This window comes from Lacerta agilis, chromosome 13 (assembly GCF_009819535.1).
Source record: "Lacerta agilis isolate rLacAgi1 chromosome 13, rLacAgi1.pri, whole genome shotgun sequence".
Taxonomy (NCBI): Eukaryota; Metazoa; Chordata; class Lepidosauria; order Squamata; family Lacertidae; genus Lacerta; species Lacerta agilis.
Genome location: NC_046324.1, coordinates 40,056,595 through 40,080,088, shown reverse-complemented (window position 1 = coordinate 40,080,088; position 23,494 = coordinate 40,056,595). Strand labels below are relative to the sequence as shown.

At 46.0% G+C, this 23,494-nt stretch overlaps 1 protein-coding gene across 4 annotated transcripts in view; it reads right to left on the bottom strand.

The window, feature by feature from the left end:
* PRKAR1B (protein kinase cAMP-dependent type I regulatory subunit beta) overlaps positions 1-23,494 on the bottom strand; it is a 112,265-nt gene that overhangs the window by 39,896 nt on the left and 48,875 nt on the right. For all 4 annotated transcript variants that reach the window (XM_033166949.1, XM_033166948.1, XM_033166950.1 and 1 more), the window contains 2 exons: positions 21,759-21,805; positions 10,903-11,061 (listed from right to left, as the gene is read on the bottom strand). In XM_033166949.1, coding sequence (XP_033022840.1) covers positions 10,903-11,061; positions 21,759-21,805 — 206 coding nt within the window. The remainder of the gene's footprint in view (positions 1-10,902; positions 11,062-21,758; positions 21,806-23,494) is intronic.

Here is a 23,494-nt window from a genome sequence, read left to right as displayed (position 1 = left end):
GAAATGGGGGAGTGCTGGAGGGAGCTTTGCACCATGGCACCGGATATGCTTAAGACCCTGACCGCTGGTCTTGATAGTTAGGGATGATGGGAGTTGTAGTCCAACATCTGGGGACCCAAGGTTGAGAAAGCCTGCATTGAGTGAAACTGTGCATTAAAATGCATATATTAGTGAAAATAGCCCACAAAAGTGCATTATATTAGTGAACATTGCTTTGCAAAAAAGTGTTTAAGAAGGATGTTGACAAGCTGTAACATGGGCAAAGAAAGGCGACCAAGATGATAAAAGGTCTGGAAACTGAGCTGTTGAGGGAGCTGAGTGTGTTTAGCCTGGATAAGAGGAGACTGAGAGGAGATAAGATAACCACCTTCAAATATCGGAAGGGTTGCCACATGGAAGATGGAGCAAGCTTGTTTTCTGCTCCTCCAAAGGGTAAGATCCGAACCAATGGATTCAAATTATAAGCCAGGAGATTCGTACTCGGCATTAGGAAGAACTTTCTGACGGCAAAAGCTGTTTGACGGTGGAGTAGACCCCCTTGGAAGGTAATGCACTCTCTTTTCCTGGAGGTTTTTAAGCAGAGGTTGGATGGCCATCTGTCAGGGATTCTTTAGCTATGATTTCTGCACTGCAGGGGGCTGGACTAGACAACCCTTGAGATCCCTTCCAACTCTAGAATTTTTTGATTCTAAGTGTATATTACTGTAGGAGAAATTAACACAAAAATGTGTGTGTGTGTGTGTGTGTGTGTGTGTGTGTGTGTATCTGATGTGGAAATGTGGAGAACTGGACATATGACCAGGATAGACGATGCTGCCTTTGTAGGATGAGTATCACAGGCCTTCACCAGCAGCTAAGCTGAGGGAGTCGGATCGAGGCCCTTTCCATTGGCCTGCCTCATCCAACTGCCACTTGGTCCTTCCACCTCAGCAGTGAGGAGGGGGACCCAACCCTTGCCTTCTTCTGACAGCTGCTCACCTTGGCCTTCCCAGTGTGATCCTCTTTCCCCTTATGTTTCTCTTTTCTTTTGTCCTTAATTGTGTCTTTATCATTTCAGAGCTTAAGCCTGAGGGCAGGGGAGTCTGTTGTTTCTACGTTTTATACAGCACGTAGCAAGCCTAGGTGGCCTTATAAAGAAATAACTACCTGCGCTGAGAAACCATCTCATTTCTTTACCTTTTTTAAAGTGTCATGGCTTCCTGCAAGGAACTCTGGAAAGTGTCTTCGTATGAGGCTTCGGAGAACCCTCTGCAAGAGGGTTCCTTAGCGCGCTGTTGCACAACTATAGTTCCCAGGTGCCGGGAACAACAATTAAAATTCTTTGACACTCAAGGATTGTCCCACTGAAGACATATACTGCACCAAGACTGTTGATTATGGATTTACAATTATAGCACAGCTTTTCCTCAAAGCACTTCACGGTGGTAAGCATATGTCTCTCTCTTATTATTATTTAATCCTTGCAACAATCTTGTGAAGCACATTAGGCTGACAGCTGACCCAAGGCCACATAGTGAAGTTTCATGGCTGAGTGGAAATTTGAACCAGAGTCCAGCACTCTAACCACTACACCATACCACCTTGAGTAGCATTGCTGGAAGGACCTCTATGGGGAGCCTTGGAGAGCTGCTACCACTGATCTAGCTAGACCATCATGAGGCGGAGTGAGGCAGCAACCTCCCAAGGAGAGGCACCCCCATTCCACCACCCAGCTTTGCCATGGGTCTCCCCAGCCTCTAGGCACAAGGAGACAGATCTCCCTTCCACTGAGCGGTGCGGCTTTGTACCATCTTCTCCTAAAAGGTGAAGCTGGTGCATAGCTCCACCACTGAGCAGGAGTGGGGGAGGGATCTATAAATGTTCTGCCCCCCCCCCACCCAGTGGGGGTAACTCCTCAAGGGCTTCTTGAGGAGAAGTCCTTGTGGAGTTTGCCTCCTACATTATGGGAGCAGCAGTGGGGCATTCCACCTCAGGTGCCACAACACCTTGGGCCACCCCTGTAGACCATTATTGCCTTATTTGAGAAGCTCTCCAGCTCTTCCCTGGAGACAGCAGGGATGGAACATGGTTTGGTACTAAGAGCTGGCTTCGGCCTACTGGGTCACTGAAGGCAGCTTGCTTTGTTAGGCCCAGCAGGCCTCTCCGTTTGGCCCCACAAGGACATGTTGGCCTGGCCAAGCCACACCTACCCATCTGACACCAGAACTGATATCATGCACAACATCAGGTGTAGGTTACATAAAGATGCAGCTGCGTCAAAGCAGTTTGCTCCTGACAGTCAGCACCTGTGAAGTCCCAGGCATGGCGCTTTGCAAGCCCTGGCAATCAGCTGATGGTTACGACTTGCAAACCGAGGCACCTTTGATTTCAACCCATGTGGGCAAAAACCGGTCACTTGCAAAGCTTGGCCCGTGGGTGGTGTGTAAGGGGAGTTCTCCACCCTTGGTCTAGTGCCAATACAGTCCTAGGCTCGCCGTGGTTTCAAGCCGTGTCAGATTCTGTGGCCCTCTGGCTGTTGCTAAACCAAAACTCCTATCATCCCTGACCACCAGGGCTGATGGGAGCTGGTATCCAACAACATCTGGATGGCCACTGGTTTCCCATCTCTACTTTAAACAGAAATGCCAGGGATCAGATTCGTGCAAAGCAGATGTTCTTTCACTGAGTGACAGGCTCGGTAAGATAAGTGCTGAAAAAACACATGGTGTGTGCTCAGGCCTATCTCGCCAGGGTGTTTGCTGCGAACCGGTTCTGACCCTTATCCGACCTCCCCGTCGGATGAACCTGGCTCCTGATCCTGGAGGATGCCTGAGCCCTGGAAATGCTAGATGTTCTAACAACAAGCCCTCGCCAAAGCCTGACAGCTCAGCGTGGGACAGCAAGTGGAAAACTGGACACTGTTCATCCATCCATGTCCTCCTGCAGCAGCTTCCAGGGTGGAAACTTCAACTGGCGCATGCACCCAAGTTGGCGGCTGTGGAAAACCAGGCAGGTGCGTGCCTTGTGGCGATAGGCTTGGAGGGAGAAGGAGGTGGGCGGGGGGAGCAAAGGCAGGTGGTGCGTCTACTGCTCTTTGAAAATGACTGTGGGCGCAGAAGAATTTTAAGAAGCAGTAATCAAGGAGCCAGGCAGGGCTGCACAACCACAGCCTGGAATAGTTTAAAGGAAAGCGGGCCAGAGATGGGGAAGCAGGAATTCAGCTTGGAAGGAGGGTGAAAGAATAAAACTGTAACAGCAACAGCAACAGCAACAACAACAACAACAACAACAAAACTAACCTACAGCTGCTTCCTGTAGGAAAAGACCTTTTGACACCGAAGGGCACTTCCAGACTGCCACTATTCTCAGTGGGGAGGGTTGAATTCAAGTACGTACCGGTACCTTCTGCAAATGTGGGTGCAACTCAGTCTGCATTAGAGGAGTTTGCATGGAGATGAGACAAGAGTGAGGAACCTCCAGGTTCACAGACTATCCCTGTAGCTTTATTTCTATGCTGGCTTCTCTTTCTATCTTTCTGTTGTTTAGACTGATACTTCTCTGAAATGTACCTGTATGGAGGTTCTGGTCATTTGCAGGGCGAAGTTACAACTTTTGTGTATGAACATTTTTGGTGCAGAAGTGGGGGCCTGAAGGCCCCAAACAAGTTCCCCAAGAGTGCTCCTGAAACCTGTGTCTTCCGCACCATTTTGTTCTGGTTCACTGATCCTCTTAAATTCTTCTTTAAGAGATTCGTCTTCTTGACGGCTACATTATATAGCCAACCGAGGATCACGTGGCTAGGGTGATGATGTCATAACAACATGTACCAATCATCTTTGGCTATGTGATGATACATCAAAGTAAGAACAATGCTTTCTGGCCTTTCTCTGAAAGCAGAAACACTATCAGCTTGTTTTTCCAGTCCCCGTCCCCACTATGTAAAAATTATGGCCAAAATGGAGCAACCCATTTCACAGGGCGAATTTTTGCATGAAACACTCACCATTTTGACACTGTCCTTATAATATGCAGTAATATTACAATACTGGGGCAGTAGTGGATGAGATTAGAGTGCTGTATGTTGGAGATGCATTCCCCGTGTGCAGTCATGGGTTTGTTGTCTATCACATGACTGGGTGTGTGTTTTGATTCCACAGGAATGGAATATGACGAAGACAGGATGTTTGTCTTACTGTGTTCCCTGAAGTGGGACTATTGTTCTTTGTTCTTTCTCTTTGCTGTCTGATGCCAGAGAGAGAGGGAGCCATGTTGCAGTGCTCTGTGTGTATTTATATGTAAATAAAGTAGATTAGCCAAGATGCTGAGTTGCTGAGTTCTGTTACGCAACTGCGCAAACCTCTGCGGATCCCTAAGTGTGCTGATGTCTTATGGCATCAGTCGCTCTGATGTTCGGGCTGAGGAATGCTTTTGAAGCTCCCGAATGACCGCCCAGAAGGGAGAGAACATGCCAGTCGGGCATGTGTCTCTGCCAAAGCTCCTACTCATATGTAGGACATCCTGACACTGTACTAGGACTTGGGAGACCAGGGTTCAAATCCCCTTTCAGCCATGAAGCCCACTCTGAGTTACCTTGGGCCAGTAACTGCCTCTCAGGGTGGTTGGTGAGGACACGGAGAACCATGTGTGCCACCTTGACCTCTTTGGAGAAAAAAGTGGGGTATAAATGCTAATAATAATAATAAATTGTGCAAATTTAATGTCTCAGTGAATCAATGCACTGCATAAAAGACAGCTGATGAATGAAGAGCATTCTTTAGACTGTGATCCTAAAGCACTTTCCAGGGAACAAGTGCTATTTAACTCAGTGGGACTTACGCTTGAGTATACATGCAGAGCAGTATGCTGTTAAACTGACTAGCCCTAAACACAAGTCATTTATTATTATTATTATTATTATTATTATTATTATTATTATTATTATTAAGTAATAACCGAATGTGTTAGCGGATCATTAAAAAAATAAGATACTTCTAAACCATACACTGCAGGGTTAGCAATAAGATGCATTTTGAAAACTGGAACGTTTGTATCCAGGCAATTAAAAAAAAAAGTATATACAAGAGGCATAAAGATTCAGTAGAAAAGAAGAATGCCAAAAGGGGATTTAGGGGCAGTGAAGTGAGTCCAGGGTTTGCAACATGATATGGCATCAGGAAAATAAAAGCTGATGCCACTTCGATTAGGGTCCCCCCCCCCCGAACACGCCCTCACACAACTGGCCTGGGAGATGACAGTCTCAATCTCTGTGGCTCTGATGTTCCTGCACCTGCGGCCCCATGTTCCATCTGGATGTCTCATTGCCAGAAACATCTCGGCAAAAAGAAAAGGAGTTCAGAAGTATTTCTTTAAAAATCCAGCGGTGATTTATGGGTGGCAGGATAAGCATTTAAAGCTTTGCAGCTTTTCGTTTTGTTAAACCCCGCGCGCACACACACACACACACACACATACACACACACACCGCCCTTCTCCAAGGCAGACAGCAATCAAGGAAATTTTGGACAAACAAGAGAAGCCAGTGGAAAGTCTTCAGGTATATTTAGAGGGTGAAAATCCCAAAGAGAGGGGTGAACGATGAACACGTTAAAAAAATTAAATGAAAGCTACACGGCTAGACAGACTGAACTGGAAAAGATTGGGAAATCTCTACCTGACTCAGTGATCTTTTAGTCGGTGCAAAAAAATAATAAATGGTTTTCCATGGAAAGTAATGGTCATTTCTTTAAGTGCACAGTGGACTCTGGCAAATGAACTCTGGTGAGGAAAGGATACCAAACTGCCTGCAAATTGTCAATAGAGGGTGCCAAGTAGATTTGACCTCAGAAGATATTGTGAGAGGCAGCAGACCAAGTTCTCCTCTCAGAAATCCATAAGTGCAGCTCAGTCCACCTTCATATGCTTCCCTCCTGTCGCCTGGGCTTAGGTTGGCCCACTAAGGCATTGCCCAAACAAGAGGACGAAAAGGGGCTCGTTGGAATTGCACGTGCTAAATTACATGCATGAATGCAAATGTAGAAATAAATGGTTTAACTCAAATATAGGTACATCTCACCGTAGTGAGGGAGGCTGTCGCCAAGTGATGTGCTGTGTGCCTTGCTCACTCTTCTAAGAACCTAAGAGCAGGAGGCTGAGGCGAAGCTCCTGAGGAGAGCGAACGAGTGAGAGGCAGCTGAGGAGAACTGCTCCCCCAGCACCCCCGCACTGCACCGCCGGTCCTCTCCCCCCCTCCCCACACGCCTCGCCCAGGGAGGGAGCACCACGGCCCGGACTTGGCGCTCAGGGCATCAGCGAGCTGTGGGCTCCAAGCTCGGACGGGCACCGCCGCCGCCGCCTTCTCCCGCAAGGAGACTCTGCTCGGCTCCTCTGGGAGCCGTCCATGCCATGCAGGCACCCCCAGAGAGCCCTTGTGGCCGGGCGCCTCGGGCCAAGCTGAGGCCACCTTGGTAAGAACCACCACCACCAGCAGCCACCGCCTTCCCGCCCTCCTCCGCTTAGTGCTGCCTGCACTGAGGCGGCGGCAGCTAGCGACAGCGCCAATACCAAGCGCCCATTCAGGCGCGAGGCAGGTGGAGCCTCACGCGCCAAAGCAGGCATGGGACAGGCGGCGGCAGCCACAGGTGCAGCTTCTCCTGAGAGGCGAACCCGGGAATATACGGGTTTTTTAGTCATCCGGGATTGCAGCGGGATACACGATTAAAAACGGGGGAATCCCGGCCGATACGGGATACTTGACACCACTGAGGTCCTCATGGCCATTTCACCTTTTTCAGCTCCAGGGTTCTGTGACCTTTAAGAATGAGACAGCAAATGCAGTTGCTTGGGGGAACACCACCCAGCCCTCCCAGTCTCCCCATTCCTTCTGCTAATCTGGAGCAGCCCCCCTGGCCCCCTTGACCAAGTTATTATTTTTATTTATTTCCAGTAAAAACAAAACAAACAAACAAAACCCCTTGCTTTTACCAAGCATCTAAAGCATCATTAAAGAACAACTGGAGAAGTTCTGTCCAAAAGACATAAATCCTTAAATCGTAAATTCATTTTTAAAAAAATATATAACAACTGCATAAAGCAATCCCAAACAATGGAGCCGCCATTTCCAAAATGCAGAAAGAATGGTATAAATAATAACTCTGCGTTGTTTATGTAGCCCAAACAGTGCCACCCACGCAGAGGCTGGAGCTATCAACAAGGTTTGCAAAAGCAGTGGAGGGGAAATTTGGAGAGGAACCCCTGCTTCCCCCACCACCACCACCAATATATACATTGCAGGGGGTTGGACTAGATCACTCTTGTGGCCCCTTCCAACTCTATGATTCTGCTGTTGTTGTTTAGTCGTTTAGTCATGTCCGACTCTTCATGACCCCATGGACCAGAGCACGCCAGGCACTCCATTTTGTAAACAATGTTTGGCTGGAGAACTCCATTGCAAAATTCGGATAAGTGCGAATTTCAATGTCAGTACGGGGGCGGGCGGCTATGTTTCACTTCCCGTATTGTTTCAGAAAGTACGAATGTGAGATTTGCCTTTAAGTAAGAACTGCATCGAAGCTGTCCCCTGTCCCTACCTATCACATAAAATGTACGAAGAGCCTGCAGGATCAGACCAATGACCTATCTAGTCCAGCATCTTGTTCCTACAGTGCCCAGCCAGATGCCCATGGGAAGCCCGAAAGGAAGACCTGTGCAAATAGTCCTTCCAAAGCACACAACAAACCACCTAGTCCCATCAACTCCACCCTCTGTGGCATCTCCCTTTCTTCTCCTCCAGCCCGCTCTCCCCCTGGCTTGGTTCCCTCTCTGCATCTCATTCTCTCACTCCAGGTTTCCATTTGCTTCCTCTCACCGCCCGCCCTGTTCCCTCTCTCCATCCTCAGAACCCCCCTACATCTGTGCTAACAGGAGTTGAGGGGGGCTGCTTCCTGGAAAGCTCCGCCTTGAATTTGGGAGCTCAACCAATCGAAGCCAGGAGGATGGGGAGAGCAGGGCCAGGTTGCAAATCAGAAGGCGGATCCTGGCAGGCAGGGAGCTGGCTTGAGGTCCCAGTGTGAAGCCCTATACTAGTTAATTCTTATGTAAGCCTGATATTGAATTATGCTTAGAATGGAACATTCTTAGCAGAGCACAAAACAGTCTGTGCACACGCAGCCGCTGAAACAAACGAGTTGCTGATCATGAAACCAAAATACTTCAAAAGACCCTGGCACTATCCGTTCCATGGTGCTAAGTAGAGTTGCAGCAGTGGGTTTGTTTTACATCTGAGGGTTTGTTATTCACAGAATCGCAGAGCTGAGAGTTTCTGGGGATAGGAGGAATTTTTTTTAAATGTTCTCAAATCCCAAAACGTTCTTTGAAGCGCGGCTGGCAAAACAGGGTTTAGGAACTGTGTTTCTGAAAAGTGTTGAAGGTGTTGTTGTTGTTTTTAAAGCATATTAATTTTAAAGATTTCTAAGCCACTCTTCTTCGCCCTCCTTCAGCTTTGGCAGACTCATTTGGTTGTATACAATGCACAGAGTAGACCCACTGAAATGAATGGACATGAGTGGTTCATTAATTTCAGTGGGTATGCTCTGCATAGAACTTAAGTTGGATACGTCCCAATATTATTTGTATGTTTGACAGCTTCAAGTTGAGGAAACAGTACTGATAGTTTGTGGAGAGAGACTAGCTGACTAACTTGCATTAGTCATGAAGGATGTCACAATAAGGAAATGCACTCAATCATCCTCAGGGCTGCCTTGCAGATGTGGAGCTGTGTGTACGCTACTGATTATTACACACACACTAAAAAAAAAGAGCCCTGCAAAGGTATTCAGGCCATGAATAAATGACTCCTGGGTGGATTAGTCAGCTGCCCAGTGTGGTAAGTAGCACGGCCCCCTCAGAGAAGTTATGGCTGACAAGAAAAGTGTTGCACAACATGCTCCATTTGATCTCTCTAATTAACAGCAATAAGTATTTCCCACCTACTGGGTGAGAAAGTGAGTAAAAAAGGAACTAGTAGGAAAAGGGAGCTGTAGTTTGGGAAGGGTGATTCATCAATTTAGAAATGATAGAGAGCATACAAATTTTAGGAAGAGGTGATGGAGGAAATTACTGAAATAATAGACGTGCTGGTGCCTTGAAACCCAAACTGTCTTTTACCCATTTTTGATGGGTTGACTGCAGACTTAATTTGTCTGTTAGTAGCTGCTGGCTTAGCCACATCTCAAGGCTGGCTTGGCCAAGTGGCAGATATAGGACATGGAGCCAGGATGTATACAAGGACCCAGGGAAGAGGGATGGGGGCTAGCAAAGGCTACACCAGGTCCTGCTATCCGCCCGCTCGTTGTGCAAAAATTCACTTATCCACACATAAAGAATTATGCCCAAACGTCACTATAAGTACCGCAGATTCAGATATCCAAACATTGGGAGTTTGCCCACTTCCTTATTTCCTTGCCTGTTTCTGCTTTGCTGGTGGATGGCAGCCATTTTGGGGCAGAAAGCATGCAGGAAACGAGCAAGATCGGAAAAAACAGAGAACAGAAGAGATCGGACAAATCAGTGTTTTCCTTGGGCTGCAGCCACTTTAGGGAAAAACCATTGGGGAAAATGGAGAGAATCAGACAAATCCCAGATCAGAAATATTTCCATAGGAAACAATGGAAGTCGTAGACTTGTTATGTGAACGTTTGCCTAATAAACGATTTCCAGGCAAACGTTCACGTAACAAGTCTACGATTTCCACAGAACATGTTGTATTCTGTAAGTGGGACCTGGGTGTATATAAATGCTGGAGAAGACAACAGGCAGAGAGGAAGGGGAGAGGTCTTTAAAAAAAAAGAGGGCTGGAAGAGCAAAAATGTGGGGCTGAAGCAGGATAACCCTTTGTGGCCCAAAAGCAGCATATAAATAAACCATAACGAAACATAACATTTCACTTGGCTCCATCAGTATACAGTGGTATCTCAGGTTACAGATGCTTCGGGTTACAGATGCTTCAGGTTACAGACTCCGCTAACCAGGAAGTGGTTGCTCCAGGTTAAGAACTTTGCCCCAGGATAAGAACGGAAATTGCACGCCAGCAGGAGCCCCCATTAGTGAAAGCACGCCTCAGGTTAAGAACCGTTTCAGGTTAAGAACGGACCTCTGGAACGAATTAAGTTCTTAACCTGAGGTACCACTGTACAAATTTAATAAATAAATCTGGCAAATTGGTGAGGCAGCAAAGCCCCCTCCATCGGCCTGGCTGGACCAACCACCATTGGGCTCCTCCTCTCACAGGACTGCCCCTATTACCGTTTGCAGTACATCCCATGTTCTCTAGCGCAGTTATTACAATGGCAGGCAGGGTGTTCTGTGGAGTGAAGAAGGACTCTCAATGGATGAGGATAAGGCAACATCAGCCCTTCCAAATGGCCGGCAGTATGGAGTCTCTGGATTGGCCAAGTGTAGCCTAAGTACTATGGGCTGGCTTTCAGCCTCCGCTTGTTCAGTAGAGCTGTACTTGCTGACCTTCAGGTTCGAGCTTTCCACTATTTCCATCCTTTTTGCAACTTCCAGGCTTAGATTTGGGTTTGGCCGCCCACGGCGTTACCCCAGCCAGGTCCTGACTGGTTTCCTGCTGGCTACATTTCTGGAGGCAAAAGGGGAAGGCTGGAAGCATCTCACTTCTCATAAAGACAATATGGGATGGCGCAATTGGCGCATTCTGTTCACAGTGCCTTTCTCTCCCACAAATCACAGTAGAAACCCATGCACTGCTGTTGTTTTTCTGAGCAGAGCAGACACTGAGCCCACAATTTTCAAAGCCTTTAACCTCTGTTGTAAAACACTAAAGCACCATACAGGTTTACGGCATCAGTAAAGGAACCAGTGAAATAGCAGCAATAACTTAGGCAAATAATTAGGTTTTAAACCCACCATTAAAATGCGCCTGTAGCTGTCCCTGTCGATACCCCAAAGCTTGAGGTCTGTCTTGGCTTTAACGGTTGCAGCCCTTGGCGTTCCGTAGATGAGGGCAAGTTCTCCAAAGCTTCCTCCTTCTCCAATGCTGGTGACCCATTCTCCGTTGACATACACCTACCGGTTAAACACACGAGGGAGAGAGAGAAGCGATGTGAGCATCAGTGATAGCTCAGTTGGTTAGAACACGGTGCTGATAACGCCAGTGTTGCAGGTTTGATTCCCGTATGGGACAGCTGCATATTCCTGCATTGCAGGGGGTTGGGCTAGATCAGGGATCAGCAAACTTTTTCAGCAGGAGGCCGGTCCACTGTCCATTTTTTTGGGGGGGGGGGAATGAACGAATTCCTATGCCCTACAAATAACCCAGAGATGCATTTTAAATAAAAGGGCACATTCTACTCATTCTACACACTGATTCCCGGACTGTCCGCAGGCCGGATTGAGAAGGCAATTGGGCCGCATCCAGCCCCCGGGCCTTAGTTTGCCCACCCATGGACTAGATGATGATGATGATGATGAAAACAATTTTATTATTTATACCCTATCTAGCTGGGTTTCCTCGGTGTCCCTTTCAACTCTTCCAGTTCTATGATTCTGTGATAAGAATAATTCACCAGTGCTAATTTAAACATATATAGAAGGGGGGGAACCCAGGCCTGGCAATCAAATGTGGCCCTCCAGGCCTTTCTATGTGGCCCTTCACTGGCCCTGCTTGGTACCCAGAATGTTTTGGCCTGCCTGGAATGTGTTCCTGAACTCTGATGATGCCCCCTTGCTTTCCCAGATGGAGGCTAGAGAAGGGTGGGTGTGCAGATATCCATTTTCTCTTAATCCCTACACCACAGGAATATAATTTGCGAATGTCTGCAAATATCACAGATTTTTCCAAAACAAAACTCCTGGTTGCCCTCAACTAAATTGGTTTTATTGAGTCAAGGGCAACCAGGGGCAAAAGATAATGGACCAATTTGAGAAAAAAATTGAGGAAAGTATTTACACAAGTGTAGAGGATAATGCCTCCTCCTTCCCCATCCTTGATGTACACTAGACTATAGGACTTCTGAGTCATCTCTTCATCTCACAACCCTGTAAAGAAGAATTTTGTAATGGAAACCCTGTAAAGAAAACCTAAAGGAGAAAGAACGTATTGAGATTACCTGTATGTATAGCTATTGAGCTGTACAAAGCCTGATATATTAATAACTTACCCTTTGTATCTGTATTTTTTTAAAAATTTGAATTTTCAAGCAAGTTTAATACACAGATTTTTATTTTTATTTTTTAAACCAATTTAGTGGAAGGAACTTAGTTGAAGGGGAAATGACTGTTCTCCAAAATACACGTTGAAAAACACACATTCCAAAAAATAGCTGTCTCTCTCACATGCTATGGGTCTCTGGAAGTCAACAGTCCAGAAACAATAGCTGAGCCATTTCCTTACAGAGTCACTAAAAACAACCGCAGCGATTGGTGGAACAACCTGCTTTGCGGACAGAATTTCAAGTCTTCTTGCTTTTAGTACAAGGGCTGCATTTGCTCTTTGAGTTTTCAGCTCCCTGTGGTGTGTTGGCATCTGAGGGTTTCCCCCAAAGCACCCTCTTTGTAGAGTTTGGCGCGCACAGAACCAAGGGCCAGGGCTTGTCAGCGTCTTCTTTTTTCTGTTTCGGCAATACTGTCGGACTTGAAAGGAGAGGAGAAGGTAGCTGCAAGGAAGTTTGCAGGAAAACACCGCCATTGTGAAACTGAAAAGAAATCCAGCACGAAACAGGGGAAAGATCTTGCATAAAAGGGATGCCTCCCCCCCCCCCCAATGCCTCTGCTTTATAAACTTCATTAGCAAAGTGGAATTCAAGCAATTGCTGGGGCCGCAGGCACACAGGAAGTTGCCTTATACCTTTGGTCCATCTAGCTCACTACCGTCCACACTGACTGACAGTGGCTCTGAGGTCCAGCACCGGGGGCCTTCTGGAGGTTCCCTCATTGCAGGAAGTGAGGTTACTGGGAACCAGGCAGAGGGCCTTCTTAGTAGTGGCACCCGCCCTGTGGAATGCTCTCCTGTCAGATGTCAAGGAGGTAACCTACTCCACGAGCTTCCATTGACAACTGAGGGCAGCGCTGTATCGGGAAGCCTTTAATATGTGACGTTTTGTCGTGTTCTTTTATTTTATGTTGGAAGCTGCCCAGAGTGGGCAGCTGGGTTGCCCCAGCCACTCTGGGCGGCTTCCAACAAATTAAAACACAGAACACAGGAAAACATCAAACATTAAAAACTTCCTGACACAAGGCTGCCTTCAGATGTCTTTTAAAAGTCAAATAGTTGTTTATTTTCAGTGCTACTTTTCTAGAAAAAGTAGTGCCAGAACTCACCATGAACACCTCTTAGAATGGCAATGGCGCCCACCTGAGAGGTGCCAGAATTGAGTTCTGGTGAGTTCCGTCTAAAAAAAAAAAAGCCCAGTTTATTTCCTTGACATCTGTTGGGAGAGCATTCCACAGGGCGGGTGCCACTACCGAGAAGGCCCTCTGCCTGGTTTCCTGCAACCTCACTTCTTGCAATGAGGGAACCACCAGAAGGCCCCTTGTGCTGGAACTAAGTGTCTGGACTGACCAATTGGAGTGGCCATGCTTCTTCAGGTAAAGTAAAGGTAAAGGGACCCCTGACTGTTAGGGGGTTGCACACTCATCTCGCTCTATATGCCGAGGGAGTCGGTGTTTGTCCGCAGACAGCTTCCGGGTCATGTGGCCAGCATGACTAAGCCGCTTCTGGTGAACCAGAGCAGCGCACGGAAACACTGTTTACCTTCCCATCGGAGCGGTACCTATTTATCTACTTGCACTTGACGTGCTTTCGAACTGCTTGGTTGGCAGGAGGCTTCTTTAGGTATACAGTGCCAAAGCCGTGTAGGGCTTTAAAGGTCAGCACCAACATTTTGAATTGTGCTCGGAAACCACCCTTGCTCCCTTCTCTAGTGACCAAGAAAAAGCACATAATGCAGATGTCTGGACATGCTTTAATTCTCCAGCGATGTGAACTTAAGAAGCTGCATTCGCTTCCCCAATAAAAATGTCATTTTCTAATATCAGCCTTATGAAAGGGGGGGGGAGTGTGTTTTAGGGGTTGGAGGAGCTAACACAAATGACCGGAGTGTTTGAAACAGGAAGACACTGTACTCAAAGTTTAAAACCTGAATACTTGGCCAGACATGACACAGTAAATTTTGTTTTCGTGATGATGACAAAGTGTATTGATGATGCATGGCCCTGTCATCCTGTCTTCTGGGCTGAAAGTTCAGCCACGCTAAGTTTACTTGCAAATCTCCCTCTTTTAAAAAAAGAAGGAGGAGGAAGAATGAAACATTGTCCGCTTGGAAGAAGTCTATTTAAGGTCCCAGCTTATTTTAGCCTTCTGGTTTCCTGAGAAGGAATGAAGAGAGGTGAAAAATATCAGCCAAAAGGAGCACTCCCCCCCCCCCAAGAAAGGGTGCGGGGAAAAGTTTTAAGAAATCTGCTTCTTGAGAGATGAAAGGACACACACACACACCAATTTAAGTAATGCAAGAAACCAAGTTTGTTATTTGGAGTAGAGCTGTGTTGGGTTCAGTGGTAAAGCACATGATTTGCATGTATTAAGCCTGAGGTTCAATCCTTGGTTTCTCTATTTAAATGGGTCTTCGGGGAACCTCTGCCTATGATATGGGAGAGCCATTTATTGCCCGTCAGAATGCTGGACTAGACCAAGGTAAGATTTAAAAAAAAATAAATCTGACAATTTTGTTCTTTCAGTTTATTCCCCTCCCCTCTGCAGCAATTTATCATTAGTGTCTTCCTTTTAATCCTCGTAAAAATTCACCAGCATTTTTTAGTGCGAATTTCCCTGAATAGGCACATTTTCACAAAGCAATTTTACCCAAACGTAATGCATTTTGTTTCATTTTTGCAGGTCATTTTCGCCAACAGGTGCATTTTTATGCACACTTTACCCTAATGTGTGCATTTGGGTACACATGAATGAACTGGGCTGGGGAATGGCATTGCAAAACTTGGAGAAGTGCAAATTTCAGAGGGTGGGTTACTGTACTTCGGTTTGCATAGTGCCTGGAAAGCACAAATTAGGTAGGTTCACCTTTAAATGCAAACTGAATCAGATTTCTCCCCCACCCCACCCCACCCCTCTGTGACTCCAGCTACAAAGGCTGCTCCTGCAACTGCCCAGAGGCACCCAGGGTGGGGTCTTGTTTAGTTGCTGTAGCTGGGGGCAATGTTTAGATTTGGTTAAGGCATATTATTTTTGCTGCTATTTCAGTGGGTTTTTTATTTTTTTACTTCTGTTGTTAGCATTAGTATGAATAATTTGTGCATTGTTCAATCTAAGTGTATATCTATTTAGATGTTTTGATTAGCCTATTAATACTCATGCCCGTGGCTATTTAAACTTCGTTATGCCTTGCAACTTAAATGTTGAGGAATGTTTATATTTTGTTATGTAAACTTTGGGACTTCCGGCGAGGTCGCCATCACGGGCGGTCGCTGAGTTGCCTCGGCTGTGAGGCCACTCAGTCCAGCCCGGGGGTTGGAGCCCCGCCACCGCTAAGCGGGGCTCCGGTGAGGCCGGGAAGAGCGTCCTGTGCCTCGGGCTCCCCGGCGGGCCCGCTAGGCAACGCACCCTTCCCTCGCTCCCCCTGTAAAGGGGGAGTGGGGGTGAAGGGAATGCGGAGCCGGGCCATTAGGGGAAATGCCCCAACCGGGCGGAAAAGCGGCGAGAACTGGCCGTGGTGAGCGAGACGTTCTCCCTGAGAGATGAAAGGAAAGAAGCTGGAGGTCGTAAGTACTTGATTGGATTAACTGCTGAGTTTAACGACTTAACGACTTAACGACCCTGGAGGCTTTAGATAAAGGAAGTCTGCCTGTCTCCCTTCAGAGCCAAGAAAAATAACAGACTGTGACACTGTTGCTATTGGATGGATATATTGTTAAGACTTTTTTAGGAGTGAGACTTTATAGATCTCCCTTGGGGGAGGAAGAGGATGGAAAATATCCCATTTGAAAGTTTTGGTCTTTGCGCCCCGGTTTCAGAGAAAATGGCTGCGAAGACTCTGAACCGAAGTGGAAAGTTACTGCTATATGATGAACAACACTGAAATAGAAACTGAAATTTGATACCTATGCCCGTCCTCACCATGTTGGGCTTTGTTCTTGAAACTGTTTTGGACTCTGGACTAACTGATGAAGAAAGGATTATTATACTGAAACTGGAACTGATTAATCGGAAATTGAAGGTTTTGAGTGGGGATTTGAAGGAAAATCTATTTCCCACAGAGGAGACCTTCCAGACACTTGATACTATGGAAGAAAGTTTGGGCAAAGAGCTGATGGAGATGATTGGAAAATTGAGCGAGTTGGCATGGCGATCCCCGGAAAAAGAAGCGTGCCTCGGTGGTGGCAGCCCGAGGACGGCGAGATATGTTATATCCAGCCCCCGAGGTGTGAGCTCGGGAGCGATGGTCAAGAAATTAAGATATTTACAAATAGAAGAAAGCAGCATTGAATGGGAGAAGCCGAGAGAAGATGAACAGTGTATCCTGATGCTCGATGCAAGGACTGTTGGGGACGGTGTCTGGTTTTGGGACTGGTTCTGTGGACGTATAAGAAAAGAGGACAATTTGAGGAGCGGTTCCGGTGAAAGATGGAGAAGGACATTGGACAGAGGGGGGATAGGGTGAACTCTATCAAGTATAAAATATAAATGCTCTGTTATGGTAATCTGAAATCGGAGGGTTAAGACATTAAGCTTTATTTTAATTTTTAATAAGAAAAGGGATATTTCGAAATTTTTTGATATTAGCAGCAGTTTAAGGGAAGAAGAATAGTTTAGATTTAATATAAGAATAATTTGTTAAGATCCAAAGAATTGTTATTAAGATTGTTGTTTAAGGTTTGAATTTTATTAATTGAATAAAATTTTTAGAGAAATGATGTTATTAAAGTAGAATATGGATATAAAACTGAAGGAGAGAGGGTGGGGGAAGTCAATTGTCAAGATTTGGAACTAGAATATTTTCCTAAGTGTGTAAACAAGAAGAATTCTATTTGTGTTTGTATTTGATTTATATATGTAGGTGTGGGTGTGGGTTTATGTTTTGTTATGAAAATGCTAATAAATTCTTAATAAATAAAAAAATATTTTGTTATGTAAACTTTGGTGGTGTTGTGAGCTGCTCTCATAGAATCATAGAACTGTAAAGTTGCAAGGGACTCGAAGGGTCATTTAGTCCAACCCCCTGCAATGCAGGATGGCCATCCAACCTCTGCTTTAAAAACTCAAATGCAGTAGAGCTCACAGCCTCCTGAGGAAGCCCGTTCCAATGTCAAACAGCTCTTGTAACTCCTTTCTTGTCTCCTCTTTTCCCTGCTAAAATACCCAGCTCCTTCAACCGTTCTTCATATGGCATGGTTTGTACTGTAGTTATGCAAGTAAACAGTTGATGGTGATGGTGGTGGTGGTGGTGGTGATGAAAAGGAGATTGAGTGAGAGGAGAGTGAGAGGCGATATGGTATAGATTCAAAAATCTAAAGGGCTGCCACATGGAAGATGCAGCAAGCCAGGGGGTTGGACCTGAACCAATGGCTTCAAGTTATAAGAACAGCAATTCCAGCTCAAAATCAGGAAGAACTTTCTGCCACTGTAGAACAGCTCTTACTGTCAGAACTTTCTGTTCTACAGTGAAATGGCTGAGTGTGATTTTTTTTTAATGCAGTGAAGAAAAGGGGGAAAGAGCGAGGCTTGTAAAATGAAAGTAACCAACAGGAAGGAGGTTTATATTTGGAAATACGGATCTTGGACTCCCTCCCCCCCCCCCATCAAAAACACACAATTTGGAGCAGGTACTTTCAGATGTTTTTTTTTTAAACTGGAAGCCCATCATTTATGTTTCACCAGATACGTTTAGGCAGGTCGCCAGGCTTCATGAGGAAGCCATGCTACTGTCTGACCACCAAGACGGAAAGAGACTTAAGCTGCTCCTCTATCTAGATTTTCTGGATCCAGAGACTTTTGAACATGAATAAAGAAGGCGACTGGAAGATCAATTGTAATAGCTAAGTAGCAGGCTTCCTAGGGATGGAAATGGGGATGCAACAGGATCTGACCCCCCTACACTTACACACACACACACACACACACACACACACTGCAGCCTTTCTCTCCTCTTTCCAGGGCAACCCAGGACTCAAAAGAACATGGTCAATGGATCGTTCTGAGTAAAAGCCAAGGGCAGCTCATTTAAACATATGCAAATCAGGCTTAACGGAAAAAGTTAACCTATGTATGTATGCAGGAGGAATAGTGTCAAGAACAACAACATTTTTATTCGAAGTATTCTGTGAGTAATAGCATCCAATTGTGAGAGGGGCCATTGTCAGCAGTTCAAGTGAAGCCAAGCTGTTATGCAGTGTGGTGTAGAGGTTAGAGTGTTGGACTAGGACCTGGGAGACCAGGGGAAGAATTCAACATCACACTAAGGCAAATGTGTTTCATCAGAAGGCTAGATGGAATGATTCCCCCCCTCTCCTCTCCAAGCATGGTTATGGGGGTCCTCCCCCCCCCCACTGATTGGAGGTACATGGGGGGGGGCAGATAGGGAGGCAAGCCCCATTCTGCAAACATATGAGACTCCTGCAGACGGAGTTTGTTAAGGTTCAAATCTCCACTTGATCATGAAGCTTCTTGGGTACGAAAGACCAAATGCTCTCTTTCAACCTAACCTACCTCTCAGGGTTGTTATGATGTTAAAATGAAGAGAAGGAGGAACATATACACCACCTTGAGCTCCTTGGAGGGAAGGTGAGAGGGAAATGGATGGATGGATGGATGGATGGATCCTAGGTCAGGCTATTTGTCCATCTAGTCCAGGAGAACGAACACAGGGAGCTTGTCTTATACTGAGTCAGACCACTGGTCCATCTAGCTCAGTACTGTCTACACGGACCGGCAGTGGCTCCCTAGGGTCTCAGGCAGGGGATATTCCCAGCCCTACCCGGAGACGCTGTTGTTTGAACCTGAGACCTTCTGTAGGCAAAACATGTGCTCTATCACTAAGTTTTGGTGCACTCTGCACAGTGCTGACTGATGACAGCCACGTAGAGTGGCAACAGCTCAGCAGTGTAGTATATGCTCAGGATCCATCCCTGCAATGTGTAGCTTTGTCCGTTTAAAACTCAGGGCTTTCCCCCAAAGAATCTTGGGAACTGTAGTTTGTTAAGGGTGCTGGGCATTGTAGTTCTGTGAGGAGAAAACCACAGCTTCCAGGCTAGTTTTATTCCAGGGTGGGGTGTGCTTAAATATGGATGGGGTGTGCACAGTGCCGGATTTACGTATAAGATAAACAGACTATAGCTTAGGGCCCCACTCTCTTGGGGGCCCCAAGAAATTTAAAGGGGAAAAAACCTGGATGTACATTTCCAAAATATAAGATAAAAAACAAATAAAATAAAACCTACATACAGCAACAGTGGCAAGTGGCTTTAGATACCTATTAGGTCCATAAATTACCATATATCATATATCCAACACAAGAAACAGCGACAATTTGTTGTTGACAAAGGACAGCTGGTCATATAAAGGGCCCCATTACCTTCAGTAGCTGAGGGCCTCATCAAACCTAAATACAGCCCCTTAGGTTCAGCAAGAGATGGAGACTGTGGGGATGTGCTGAAGGCTTTGCAGAAAATGCACTTTTTTGAGTAGAGTTTTGGAGGAGGCTAGTAGCAGCAGACCTTGCGAGAAGGAGCAAATATGTGCACCATTTCTTAGCATGCACAATTTGACTTGCCTTTGCACAGGATCTTCTGGGGGGGGTACCTAGGTGCCAGATTTTGATGCCTGTCCCCTTACTGCAGGGCAGAGTAAATACCCGGCCGTGCTCGTGCCTCCGCAAGCCTGCTGGCTGCTAAGGTGCCACTGCCACTAAGTTTTAAAAATAAAGCCAACGTTACCAAACGTCTATAAACACTGCACTTGTGATAATTGTCAAGTTTTGCCTCTCCTCCTCCTCCTCCTTGACCCGCCAACGTGGCATTGCTACCTTCCTTGATAGGAACAATGAGTCACACGGATTTCCTGGGGAGTGACTTTCGGAGTGTGAGGTTTTCGATTCCGAACAATGCCAATTAGACAGTCCCCTGACACAAACAAACACTTTTTTTTTAAAGGAAGAAGAAGATGCCGCTCACTAAAATAACTGCAAGGAGCTGCTGGGCAGCTTAAAATACACCGCTTGCTTCTTGAAATAGAAGAGGGATGGGAAGAGACTCTCTGCATCAGATAACCTGATCCCTGTGTCCCTGAGATTAGCCAGTACCGAAATAAGCCACACACACACACAAATCACATTTCCAAAGCTTTCTTTTAAAAACTACAAAGAGGATTTTATAACAACAACCTCAAGCATCTGATCTTCTAGATGATTATTAACAGCAGCAACAAACACCCACCAGGATCTGCAACAAAAAAATTGCAGAGTGGAATGCTCCCTGATTGGCATTTCATCTAGTCCATTGCGTTCCCTTCCCTTCATTTTTTTTTTTAAACAGCCCATCATAGTCCCATGGCCTATGGTATAGGGTATAGGAGGCAAAAAAGCTGCTCTTGGAGCGGCAGGGTACAGCGGCATGTTCTGTACATCATGGGATTTTGGGGTTCTTGCCCCCCACAAAAAAATAAAAAGGACCACTCTCCTGAATCTATTGATGCTTGCTCCAGACTGGAGGGGGTTAAGGGGATATCTGTTTGTATCCCAACACCATCCCTTACCAGATACACAATCCAGCCTGTGTGTGTGTGTGTGTGTGTGTGTGTGTTTCTAAAATTCCTAAGCAGGGTTCCCTATCTACAATGCCATCTCCCTGAATAGCATGGGACAGAACTTTTGGGCGCCCAGGCATCTATACAGCCAGGACGAATCTCGCATCTGCTTGATGAAAGGGCTCCCTTTGCAAGCACTTCCAATTCAAGGTTTAGCCCTTTGGGAGCAAGTTCTGAAGAGCACAGTGAGATTCCTGAAGATGAAACCATCAGCCTGAGGCTGCCGCTCTCCTCCTCTATGGGAAGAGGCAAGCTACACGTAAACTAAACTGGGTGATTACCGAAAATAGTCTGCTCTCCTTTCTCGCGGCCCCTCGGGTGCATTCCATCTTGATAGCCTTCCATCTCGATCATCCAGTGGCAAAATGTCTTGCCTACAGGTGTGGTTAATATGGCTTCTAAAGTAATTTGTTTGCATATGATACCCCATTAACCTACTTCACGCGGACAAATAAGCTTGGCTCGCGAACTGTGCCGCGTGGGAAAACTGCTTCTTAGAAGCCAAGTCAGCCCCGAAGAGCTGCTCCCTTTCGGACTAGAACCTATCATGGAAGCAAGGTTTTTAACAACTGAGCTGGGTGGACATATGGGAAGAGGAGGAGTATTTTTTAGGGCATAATGACTTGGTTCGAACATAATACGAATGGCTCGTCCACACTGAAGTTAAATGTGCCTTTGAAATTGCTTCTCTCTCAATCTCTCTCTCTCTCTCCTTTGCAAGATCTACACAATGTCCAGCACGTGCAAGTGGCAACCCACACTTTGTCCCTGCAGACATGCCAAGGATGACCTGAATGAAGCCACTGCCAGTCAGTGTAGGCAATACTAAGTAGACCAGGAGGTCTGAGTATAAGGCAGGTTTTTTTTTTGTTTTTTGTTCTCGAGGTAGCATGAATAAAATCTGAAGGAAAACCACAAAATTCCACCAGGGAAGAGTTGAATTCGCACTTACATCCACTTCTCCTTGGTCGATCACGTAGAAGTTGTCTCCTTCGTCTCCTGCAAGGAAACAAAAACAAGTTTTGATGGTTTTCACAAACCATTTCCAAAATGGAGACAGCATACTGTTGCACAGACTCATGGAACCAGGCAAGAGCTCCCATTTCCAATTTGTGTATTTGGTTATTTCAAAATACCACCACTCCCCCTATATTCATGATCAACAGGATATCGCTAGAAATTTTGAAGTATTCCTGTATTTTACTGCATTGCCATCTGGCAAGTAAGCACATGACATGATGAACTGCCAAGTATATAAACTCTCATTAACACATCTTCAATTTCAGCTTTTCCTTATTAATTCTCTTTCTAGCAAAGATACTCAGGCAGCTTTTCTCGAGTGAATTAAGGCCAGTACTACAGAAAGCTAGTGTTTCGAGTGCTGGACCTAGGACCTGGGAGGCCAGGGTTGAAATTCTCACTCAGCCATGAAGCTCACTGGGTATTCTTGAGCCAGTTCTTGACTCTCAGCCCAATCTGCCTCACAGGGTTGTTGTGAAGGGGGAGAATCGTGAACACTACCTTGAGCTCCTTGGAGAAGAAGGTGGGATATAAATGGAATTAAATAAATAAATAAATGCTACACTTCTGGCTGGTGCCTTCAAAGCCCATGAGTCACTTCTCCTGGGAAGGCGATTCTTCCAGCAAATAAATGGCAGAGAAGTAGGAAGGCACCAACCCTACCCTCAGTCATCACTTTCTCCATCCAATTCCTCTCCCTGCACTTTCCCAACAACCTAAGTCAGTGGTTCTCAAACTTTCTTCTCTGCTCGTGCCATGCCATTTTTTTTTTAATGGACAAGAAATACATTGGGGGGAAATAAATGAACAACTCCTAGCAGTGCTTGGTTGCGTTATAGAACACAACTACTTTCAAGTACGGTCATGGGACATATAGAAAGTATAAAACAATGCAGCTACGTAAGAACACGAACCATTCCCAAAATATAACTATAAACTAGCCTCTTAGATATGTATCTTAAGCATGTGTACAAACTCAGTGAGAGGTGTGAACTTGCTTTGGCTGGGTAATCTCGTTTCCTATAAGGTCTAATTTAAGACCAAGAAAATGCTCATCTCCTCATCGACACTAAGAAGGCTTTCTCTTTTCTGATCTTTCCTATTTGTCAGAGTTGAAAATCCCTGCTCACAACAATAGGTTGTGCAGAACTGTAGAATAGCCAGAGGCATGGATACTGTCCCTGGTTGTATATCCCAACAAAATTATTTTGATACTATACTATATTGCGTTGAAATGCTCAAATGCCTATTAGATTGTCCTTGACCTTCAGCCTTCCTGGCATCTTCTCCTGCCAAACCCTTTGAGAACCATTGGCCTAGGTTCTGGACCAAGGCTGGAAGACCCGTGGCTCACAGCGTGTTGTTGAGCTTCAGCTCCAATCAACTTCATTCCCCGTGGCCAATGGTCAAGGATTGTGGGAGTAGCAGTAGAGCAACTCTTGGAGGACACATTTCGCATCCCTGCTCTAGACCCATGTTTGCAATTTAATACAGGTCAGGAAAACCCCGATGGGTGGCAAGTGGCTGGGGGAGGAATTGGGACAAGAGCAGAAGGCATGGGAAGATCTACGTTCCTGCTATCCACTGGAAAAGTCACCCTTTCAGCCCCTCTTTTTGTAGAAGAGAGGCAGCAGCTGAGCTCCAAGGTCACAGCATGTTCCCTAAACA